We start from the raw sequence: 10,820 nt of genomic DNA, 5'->3' as shown, positions 1-10,820 counted from the left end.
CCTAGGTGTGGCCCTGCGAGCCGCGTGCCACCTGGTGGAGGGCTGAAGGGTTTATTTACAAAATCTCAACTGAGGCGGCCAAGCGGCCCAGGATTTCCTTGCTCTTCTCATCCCAGGGGTCAGAGGCCGACGGCTCAGGGTCCCGCCCCGGTCTGGGCAAGTCCAGCCGCACCGTTTCTATTCCTCCCCCGCCGGGCGGCACCGCGCGCCGCTCGCTGTCCCTGAGCTCGTCGCCCTCCGCCCCCGCAGCGCCCGGGTGTGTCGAGCCCACGGGGGCGGGGCGGGGCGAGGCGGGGGCGGGGCCAGCCCGGGCAGCCAATCAGGGCTCGGCCCCCGGCGCAGCCCTTGGGGCGGGCGAGTTGCGGCTTAGCCAATCGGGCCCGACGAGGAAGACCTGAGTCAGCGTTCGCGCCTGCGGCCGGCAGTTTCGGGGGGCGCTGCCCGGGGCCGGCGGGGCCCGGCGGGGCGCTCGCTCGCTGCTCGCTCGCTGCTCCCGCGTTCCCCCGGAGGCCCGTGCGCAGCGTCGCGGCGGACATGGCGCGGCAGTGGGGGCCCTCCCTGAGGGCGGCCGAGAAGGCCGGCTGCGTGGTGAGCGCCTCCCGGGCCGGGCAGCCCGCGGCGGGCTCGTGGAGCTGCAGCGGGGTGATCGTGAGCCGCGGCCCGGACCTGGTGCTGTGCCACGGGGGCATCCTCACCCCCTTCCTGCGGGCCGGCAGCGCGGCGCTCACGGCGGCCGGCGCCGCCTTCCTGCGCGGCGACAGTTGCGGCGACGACCTGCGCCTGCACGTGCAGTGGGGCCCGGCGGCCGCGAGCCCCGCGGGCGGCGCGGAGCGGGGCCGGGCCGGGCTGTGCACGCCCCAGTGCGCGGCCCCCCAGCCCGGCCCGCCGGCCCGCCCCCGCGGGCGCCCCCTGCAGCCGCCGAGGCCCGCCGAGCTGCTGCTGCTGCTGAGCTGCCCCGCCTTCCGGGCCCACTTCGCGCGCCTCTTCGGGGGCGAGGCGGCCGAGCAGTGGCGCTTCGCGAGCGCGGCGCCGGACGACCAGGTGTCGGAGGAGGAGGAGGAGGACCAGCTGAGGGCGCTGGGCTGGTTCGCGCTGCTGCGGGTGCGGCGGGGCGCGGCGGCGGCGGCGGCGGCCGAGCAGGAGCAGGAGCAGGAGCAGGAGCCGGCGGAGCGCGGGCCGGCCGTGGCCGTGGCGCCCCTCGGGGCCGTGCCCAAGGGCGCGCCGCTGCTGGCCTGCGGCTCCCCGTTCGGCGCCTTCTGCCCGGACATCTTCCTCAACACGCTCAGCCGCGGGGTGCTCAGCAACGCCGCGGGCCCGCTGCTGCTCACCGACGCGCGCTGCCTGCCGGGCACCGAGGGCGGCGGCGTGTTCGCGGCGCGGCCCGCGGGGGCGCTCGTGGCGCTGGTGGCCGCGCCGCTCTGCTGGAAGGCCCGCGAGTGGGTGGGCCTGACGCTGCTGTGCGCCGCCGCCCCCCTGCTCCGCGCCGCGCGGGCCGCGCTCGGCCGCCCGGGCCCCGGCGCCCCGGGCCTGGCCGCCCTCCTGCCGCCGGAGGTGGGCGCCCCGTGGGGCCTGCCCCTCCGGGCGCCCGGGCCCCCGTGGGCAGCCGCGGCCGTGCTGGTGGAGTGCGGCGCCGTCTGGGGCTCCGGAGTGGCCGTGGCGCCCCGCCTCGTGGTGACCTGCCGGCACGTGGCCCCCCGGGAGGCGGCCAGGGTCCTGGTGCGCGCCACGCCCCCCAAGTAAGGCCCGCGGGGTTGCCCCAACCTGCCCCCGCCCCAGGTCCCGACGGTCGCGGGCTGCTCTGCGGGTGGAGGGCGGATAGAGACCCGAGTGCCCCCGCCCTTCCCTGGCGCCCGGGCCTAGAGTTGGGGGCGAATGGGGCTTGGGCAAGACGCCCGGCATCTCTGGGTTGGGGGACCGTGGGGGAGCCCCGGCATCCCCGACTCGGCATCTTGGAGGCACCCCCCCCCCCGCCCCCACAGCCTGCATTAGCTTCTGAATTCTGGCTGCTGGGTCTCCCAGCCCCGCACGCCCGCACCACTGGGCCCCTTGAAAGCCGACTCCCCGCCCCGCTTTCTCCCCTAGAAGCGGCAGTGAAGCCCCAGAGGCCCAGGGTGCTGCCTTCCTGGGCTCATGACGCGGGCCTCTTACTTGATTGCTCTCTTAGGTCTTAAACGGAACTTCCCATCGGGCTAAAGATGACAAGTGTGGGGCTCCACCTAATTAGAATGGGAGTGGGGCCCAGCACACTGGTGTATTTTTTTTTTTTTTTAATTTTTATTTACTTATGATAGGCACACAGTGAGAGAGAGAGAGGCAGAGACACAGGCAGAGGGAGAAGCAGGCTCCATGCACCGGGAGCCCGACGTGGGATTCGATCCTGGGTCTCCAGGATCGCGCCCTGGGCCAAAGGCAGGCGCTAAACCGCTACGCCACCAGGGATCCCCACACTGGTGTATTTGAACAATCTTCGGGTGATCCTGGCAGCCAGGTTCTAGGTTGGGGCTTCCTCCTTTGTTCCCCCTCTGCAGGGAAGAGCACTCTTGGCGTCCTTGGCTTCCATTTGTTGGGCAGTAGGGACAGCGGCCGTGGCTTCCTGGCTCGGGTTTCTAGTACCTGTTGGGTTTCTGCTGTAGTCCCAGGTCCTCCACGCAGGAGCAGAGCAGTGTAGCACCTTGGTGTTCATGCCTGAGGTTCTGTACCTGGCTCAGCCTAGCCCCGCAGCCCAGGCCTTTCCACATCCCTCTACTGAATTTCCAGTGTCAACCCAGCCCGGCCTTGACATAGGGTTTCCCTGCTGGTGTCCAACAGGGCAGGAAGACTGATAATGAAGAGTTCCCCGTACGTGAGATGCCCAATCCCCCGGCCCTGCCAACACACACGCTGGCTTCTAGGGAGCCCACTAGGTCTGCTGGAAGCCATGCCTGCAGAGTGCAGCGGGAAGCCCCTGTGTGATCCCAGGCCGGTCTGTAGGCTGCCTCCCCCTGGGATGACCTGTGAAGTCTTGGAACAGAGCCTGGCCCCCTGTAAGAGCCATAGAAGTGCTAGTGCTTATGTATGTAGTTAGGGACACAGGATCGAAATGGTGTGTCTGCCTCACCAGCTGGCAGGATTGTTTGCTGAGATGAGGCAATGAAGGAAAACATTGGGAATGTGTGCCCTGGCTTCTGCCGCTTAGTGTGTGACCTTGAGGAAGTTACTCAACCTCTCCGGCCCTCAAATATACCATTTAAAATGGTGATAACACCAGTGCCTAGTTCTCTTTTCTTTTCTTTTTCTTTTTTTTAAAAAGATTTTATTTATTTTTTCATGAGAGATACAGAGAGGCAGAAACAGGCAGAGGGAGAAGCAGGCTTCCTGTGGGGAACCCAATGCGGGACTCGACCTCAGGACCCCGGGATCATGACCTAAGCCAAAGGCAGATGCTCAACCACTGAGCCACCCAGGTGGCCCTCCAGTGCCTAGTTGTTAGGGCTTCATGAGAACTAAATACCAAAATGAAATGGTGTTCACAGAGCATCAACACCAGCCCTGGCCCATAGTGCTCACCGGGTGTTAGGAGTGTGGGGAGGCACAGGGAGCTTATGTAGAAGTCTGCTATAGTCGGCGAAGCATGTCTGGAAATGTACCACAGGGTGGCTGAGGCCCAGATGCCTGCCTGGTACGTGGCAGGGCTGGTGCCAGACCCGTTAACCCCCAGGTCTGTGACTTCTACTGTCACTCTCATTCCCTGGCATCCTCCCTGCACTAAAGGGTCAGAAAGCTAGCCCATCACTTTGTTTCCCTTGCCCCTAGGAGTGCTATGATCTGGGGACATGTGGTGTTTGCCACCCAGGAGACCTCTCCCTATGACATAGCGGTCGTGAGCCTGGAGGAGGACTTACAGGGGATCCCCCTGCCTGTGCCAACTGAGCACTTCCACGAAGGTAAAGGACAAAGTTGGTCCTCTGGTCTGGGGAAGACCTCAGGGAGTGAAGTCAGCGCTGGGCACTCTGACCCTCTAGATTGGGGGGCCAATGCCCTAGGCGGGTTCCCTGCCCACCCCCTGCTGGGGTAATGAGTCGGGACAGCGTGAAGCTGCAGTGAAGCATCCTGGTGCATCGGCTGGGATTGCTCTTGGAGGCTTCTCTGCTTGTGGCCAGCATGCTCCAGGGTGGGGGGCAGGGGAGGAGGCGCAGATGGAATCCCTAGCAAAGCCCTGCAGCAGTGTAACGTGGAGGGGCTGAGAAGGGGGGTTCCTCAGAACACTGCGGGCTGGCCAGGGTGGTGGTCCCCTGTTGAGGCTCCGATGGCACGGCATGCTGCCTTGGATACCTGAAGTGTCACCGTGCAGGTGCAGTGTGATGGACAGATGACACCTCTAAGTGGCCATCTCTTCTGCCACTTGCTAGCCCTGTGTCCTTGGACAGGCAACTCCATATTCTTTGCCTCAGTTTCCACATCTGTAAAATGGGGATATGCTCCCTGTTCCTGGGCATTGTGAGGAGAGAGTGAGACGTTGCCTATAAAGCACTTAGATGCATGCTCTGTGTGTTCAAAGCACTTGGGAAAGGAAGTTGGCAGGCAGTTGGTCGTCATCATCACCACTTTTTTTCACCAAGAGACTTCTTAATCCGAGGAGAGATGGGTGTTAATGTCACAAACATTTATTGAGCGCAGGGCTGGGTGCCAGGGACCCTGAAGAGTGACTCCCTCATCCAGCAGGGAAATGAGGGCTGGAGAACAGCCTGAGGCTGAGAACAAGGGGTGAACAGGTGCTGGGAGCTCAGTGGACGTCCCAGCCTCTTCCCGAGAGGGACCTGGGGCAGACTCCCTCCCTGGAGGCAGGAGTATCTGAGCAGCAGCCTGAAGGACAGAGAAGGTTTGGAACTTTGGAGAGGACAGGGAGCAGACTGGGGAGCGTGTGTGAGTTGTGTCAGACAGAGGCAACTCCCCACCTTCACCTTCTTCACCCTCCTTTCTTTCCGGGCAGGTGAAGCTGTCAGTGTGGTGGGCTTCGGCGTCTTTGGCCAGGCTTGCGGGCCCTCGGTGACTTCAGGCATCCTGTCAGCCGTGGTGCGGGTGGATGACACACCGGTGATGCTACAGACCACATGTGCTGTGCACGGCGGCTCCAGCGGGGGACCCCTCTTCTCCACCTGCACAGGAGACCTCCTGGGTAACCAGCTCCTTGGCCCTCACCCAGCCTTCCCCTTGCCAGAGTCTCAGTCCCATTTAATGAGTGCTGGGCACCCTGTCCTGAGAGCCACCCACGGCCTCGGGAGATGGCAGGCCTTATGGCCAAGAGGTAGTTAGCCAAGGTTTTCGGGCACTTGTGCTTGTGAGAGTGGAGAGGGACAGATGCTGAGCAGCAAGGTGGAAAGAGATCTGAGTCGGGTTCTTTCTCTGCCACTGAGCCACTGTACCACCTTAGGTAAGTCACCTGATCTCATTGGGTCTGTGAAACTAGGAGTTGGATTAGTCCAGGAGTCACAGGTCAAGTGAATGAATGAGGGAGTGAAAACAGCAGGGAGTAGAGGGTTAAGGGTGACTGGGGGGAGCACCACTCTGCTCCAGCACCCTGCTGCCTCATCCCATAGGACTCTGAGGCTAACATTGCCTGATTCTGTAGTTGTTCACTAGCAGCAATGGACTCATTTTTCCCCCCTCTAAATATGTGGTTGTTAAACCTTTTGATTTAAACATTATGGTAACTAATTCTGGTTAAAAACAAAACAAAACAGTCTGCACATTAAAAAAAAGCCAACCTTGAGTGCATGTGGTTACCTCCAGCTGTATGCCTGCACCAGGTCATGTGATGCTTCCCCTTCCCTTACTTCTGTCCTAGTGAGAAACCTTGCCTTGCTCACGCTAGCTGGAATGGATTTCCTTAGTTCTTCAACTGTAGGACACAAAGTACATGCAGAATCTATACGTCACACCCCTGCATGAAATAGATCTACCATCTAGAGTACAGCGTTCAAGTGCACAGAGTTCTTTTTGCCTTTAGCCCTAACATGTCCTGGCAAAACACTGTTTTCCCTCATTTCTTAGGTCAACTCCTGTCTTCCGCTTCCCCTTTAGCACAGTTAATGATTCACTGGTGATACACTTAGAGCTAGTTGTCACAGTCTGCATTTATTCCCTCCATAGACTGGCGGACTTTTAGAAATACATACACAAAGAAGTGGAGGTAGTGATAATATCAATGTGTGTGTGTAGGCATGAGTTAGTGCATATCTATCTATCTATATCTATATCTAGCTTTGTCCGCTGAGAGCGTTAGAAGCAGTGACACCCCAGTTGCAGTGAGCACACCAAAAGCCCAGATCTTGGCTTCTCTGAATAAATATTAAGACAGAGACCAGTGGCAGCGCTTCCTTACAGAAGAATTCCAATTACTAAATGCAGAAGAAACTAGGGAAGTAGAAAACCGCTGTTAGGAGACCATAGAAGAAATTGCTGCACACAGGACCCACCAATGAATGGAAAGTAGAAATGAGATATTTGCATGATCCTAAATGATTTCGTACTTACAAGAGGGAAAACAGTAAGCCTACGTGAGAGAATCCTACAGATAGCACCTTCGCCAAGTGATCAAGATTAGCTGGCATCACAGGACATGCCACCTCCCGATAGGCCGCATTGAGAAGGGCACGGGGCGCTAGTCTCAATCGCACACTTACCACTAGATAACATCAGGGGACCTCACACTGAGGGACGTTCTACAGAACAACTGACCTGTGCTGTTCCAAGTGTCCAGGCCATGAGAGAGGGAAAGACTGGACTTGGCCCAGACTGGAGAGGACTTGGGGACATGATAGCAAGAGGCTTCTGAGACCCTGGATTGGATGGATCCTGGAACAGAAAAAGTGCTTATAGAATCTGACTGGTGACATCCACACACGTGACTGTATCTCAGTCAATAGTGTTGTTCCAAGGTTGCTTTCCTGGTTTTGATCAGTGTTTCACGGTGACAGGAGGAGGAGCTGAAGGGCATAGAAGGACTCTCCTATTTTGGCAATGCTGCTGTAAATCTGCCTAAAAAAGCACATCCCCATGCACACACTTGCACACACACATGCACTCCCACAAGGCGCAACTCCTCTATTTGTTCAGCCCGCACGTTCCTGTTGATGCCCCCCGGGTCAGGCACCAATCTGTAGGTGTGAGGCCCGTGCGTGTGGAGAGCCCACAGAGCAGACACTAGCTGGAGAGAAAGGTCACAAAGTAAGTGAGACATTGTGTGTTAGGTCCTGACAGTGTTGAGGGGAAAGTCGGTCTGGGAAGGGGCCCTGGGGCATGGGGGGCCCGAGGCCAGGAAGGAGGCTTCAAGCTCCCAGCAGTCCTAGGGCCCCCGGGCTGGAGATGGGGGTCCGACCGTCCTTTGGGCCACAGGCTCACACCCTGCTTCCTCTTTGACTCCTGCACAGGCATCGTGGCCAGCAACACCAGAGACAATAACACAGGGGCCACGTACCCCCACCTGAACTTCAGCGTTCCCGTCACCGTGCTGCAGCCGGCCCTGCAGCGGTACAGGCAGACAGGTGACCTGGGTGGCCTCCGGGAGCTGGATGGGGCCGTGGAGCCAGTGAAGGTGGTGTGGCGGCTGCAGCGGCCCCTGACCAAGGCGCCCCGCAGCAAGCTCTGACGCCTGGCAGCCCTCTGGTCGGAAGAGCCACTGCCTTACGCCCCAGGCGTGCCGAGGGAGCAGCCCCGGGATCCCCGCACAGGGCACACCCCAGCTGGGCCGCTGCCCCATCACCACCTCTCGTTCAGCTCTGAAATCTGGTCCATGCTTTCCTTCGGCCCCATGGGTCTCCAGCCGGGCAGCCTGTTTGGGGGTGCTTTTTTGAGCCCTCACCTCCGTCTGGCCCCTGGCACTAGATTCAGCTGTACTGTTTGGCCTTCTGAGGGGCCCCGTGCAAGTGCACAGCCATCCTGGTCCTGACACGCGGGTGCTGGCTGGAAGGCCGGCCCAGCCCTGGTTTGCACCTGTTCACTGTCTGCTGATGGCCACTGGCCGCCGGAGCAGCGGCTTCACTGGGGCAGGGGCTTCCTCGGAAACCCTTGGCGGAGCGGCGCGCTCTGAAGACCAAAGACAAAGGGAGAGAACGGCTTTCTGTTCTGCTACATCTCTAGGTGGAGTCCCTGAAAGTTGTGGGTCTTCATAAGTTGGGTGTCGCTGACCTCCAGGGGCACTCTGACACAGTGCCTTTACTTTCCAGCCCATAAAATGGGCCTCAGGGATCTTGTGGGGTAGAATGTGTCTGGTTGGTGGTGGGGAATAAAGAGGGTGTTATCCAAGAACTCTACTTCTGTACGTCAGGTTCTGGTTTTTTTTTTTGTCTCAGAAGTTGAATTGGGAATGGGAAACCACCAGGCACAGAAACACACCTTTTCTGTCCTGCTTTCTTGGTGGTGTGTCCTCATGGGCTGCTCTCATTCCAGACTTGGCCTGGACTCTGGTCACGGTGCCAGACAGCACTAGGTGGGGCTTGCAGATCCCAGGGGGTGGTGGTCCTGACCTGGCAGCAGGGACTCGCAGAGTGTCGCAGGCTGTCTCCAGGCCTGTACTGGGTTGGGGAGTTCAGGGGTATGGATGAGGCCAAGGCTGCCCCAAGGAGCTGAGACTAACCCTGCAAGTCAAGAACATGCACTGTGTACCCAGGGCCCTACCCATGTCGACCCTCAAGAAATGACTATGACGTCATTGGCAGGCCGAATGCCACTGGGGGGTGCCTGGGGTACTAATTCTAAGCCAAAAGAATCCGGGAGTACTTTGTTTCCAGCATCTGTCTGTTGAGCGCCAACTGGGCAACCAAGAACTGTGATGATTGTTCTCCCCTGTACAGCTCAGGAATGGTCCCAAGGGCCAAGCTAGCCTGAGAGAAACCCCACAGTAGATTAATGGATGTAGAGGGGGCGAAGGCTGAGGTCTGACTTAGTTGGCAGTGGAAGGGGAACATTTCTTCCAGTGGGTACCAAGGAGCTCGGTACTCTGGGGAGACCAGAGTGTCAGCCCTTTAGTGCGACGAGCAGGGCAGCTCTGTCCGCTTCGATGGAAGGCTGTGTCCTGGGGCCTTGGGAGGGGTTCAGGCAAGGCCTCATCAAGGTGTCTCAGGAGCTGAAGCCTGAAAAAGAAGTAGGGATTTACTGAACAGACTGGAAACAGGGAGGGTGTTCCAGGTGGAAAGCAGCAGGAGCTGGGACGAGAACGTGAGAAAGCTTGTGTGTTCTGGCAAGTGCCAGGTGGAGGGCAAGTGGGAAGGGGTAGGATTGAGCCTCGGGAGCCAGCTCCACTGGTGGGGGGGGGCACGTGGGGGGAGAAGACAGCTGGAGCAGGACTGGTAGACGTGGAGAAGACCATGTGAGGGCACAGGAGCAGGGGCAACGCCGAGGTGGAGAGAGAGAGAGAGAGAGCGCCAGCACAAGTGTGGGGGGTGAGGGAGAGGCAGAGGGAGAAGCAGACCCCCCATTGAGCAGGGAGCCCAACATAGGGCTTGATCCCAGGAGCCTGAGATCATGACCTGAGCTGAAGGCCATTGCTTAACCAACTGAGCCACCCAGGCGCCCCGATTCCTGCTTCTTTTTAAAAAATTATTTTGGAACCATTTTAAACATGGAGAAAAGTGGATGAGTCTGATGTCCTTGACCCTCCTGAAGGTAACAGAGGATGCGCCTTAGCCTCGTTTTGTCCAAGCTTCCTCCTGATTTGATTCAGGATATGCTCTGGTGGTGATGTCACATTAGTGCTGTCATCTTCTTATGTGTCTGTCCACTGGGTGGCCCGTGATGTTTATTGGTCCTATTACAGGTGATAATGTTGATCATTTGAGTAAGGTGGCGCCTGCGAGGTTTCTCTGCTGTAAAGTTTTTTTTCCTCCTTTGTAATTAATAACTATTTTGTGTGGAATTACTATGAAACAATGTAAATACACGGTTCTGTATCCCACTTTCACCATGATGTTCACCACCTGTTTATGCCTCTTGGCTGAGTAGCTTTAATCATTGCAAAATGGTCATTTCTTTATTTTCATTATTTCTGCTACATGTATTAGTTGGCATTCTATTATAATAGCTTTCCCCTCAATCTGTTTAGTTGTATCTGTGTGGGCTCATGGATTTGTATTTTTTTCAGTGAATTATAATCTATAATTGTCATTTATTTTAAGGCCCAAACTATTGGCTGGTGAGAGCGCCTTCAAACTAGCTTCTGTGTTCCTTCTTTTTGGCATCTCCCCATCGTTCTCTGAGGCCTGCCTTCAAAACAAAATGTTCTGGGCTTGCCTTGTACTTTCCCTGGAACCAGACATTTCTCCAGGATTCTGTTTACTGGAGAATGGTGTTTAGAAGCCAACATCTAGGTATAAGGGGTGCTTATTGTTCCGAGCTGTTGCTGCTCCTGGACTCTCTCTCAGTAGATCCTACATCTATATTTATTTCTGTCTCTGAATATGATGAACCTGGAGTTACCACCAGTAGTGCCGACTTGTATTTAATGCCACGAGGTTCATTCGGGCTCTCCCCTCTTCCTATTTGTTCTCCCTCCTGTCAGTGAGAAACACATTACATTATCCCTAGTTTATTTTCCTGTTTGCTCCATCCCCTGCATGTGGCCAACCTTCTGACCCCTTTGGCCTGCCTCTGTCACCATGCTCTGAGGCTATTCTCACACAGGCCACAATTACCACTCCCCCACAAGCCTGCCTATTGTGATTTTTTTTTTCGAGGGAAGGAAGTCACCCTTGCTTCTTCACTGCTTCACACCAGAAGTGTTGCATATCCCTTCTGTTCACGTACCTTCAGGAGAACTTGGCTCCACCCAGAAGCAAGTGGCAGGG

At 57.8% G+C, this 10,820-nt stretch overlaps 1 protein-coding gene across 1 annotated transcript; it reads left to right on the top strand.

Moving 5' to 3' along the window:
- The first annotated feature begins 453 nt into the window (after positions 1–453).
- Positions 454–10,069, top strand: TYSND1 (trypsin like peroxisomal matrix peptidase 1). Its single transcript, XM_077894828.1, has 5 exons — positions 454–1,113; positions 1,150–1,736; positions 3,793–3,923; positions 4,970–5,155; positions 7,410–10,069. The coding sequence occupies exons 1-5, from the start codon at positions 535–537 to the stop codon at positions 7,625–7,627; spliced, it is 1,701 nt and encodes a 566-aa protein (XP_077750954.1). The 5' UTR covers positions 454–534; the 3' UTR covers positions 7,628–10,069.
- The last annotated feature ends 751 nt before the right edge of the window (positions 10,070–10,820 follow it).

The sequence above is a fragment of the Canis aureus genome, chromosome 4, assembly GCF_053574225.1.
Source record: "Canis aureus isolate CA01 chromosome 4, VMU_Caureus_v.1.0, whole genome shotgun sequence".
In the NCBI taxonomy this organism is placed as follows: domain Eukaryota; kingdom Metazoa; phylum Chordata; class Mammalia; order Carnivora; family Canidae; genus Canis; species Canis aureus.
This window is presented reverse-complemented; position numbering and strand designations above follow the sequence as displayed.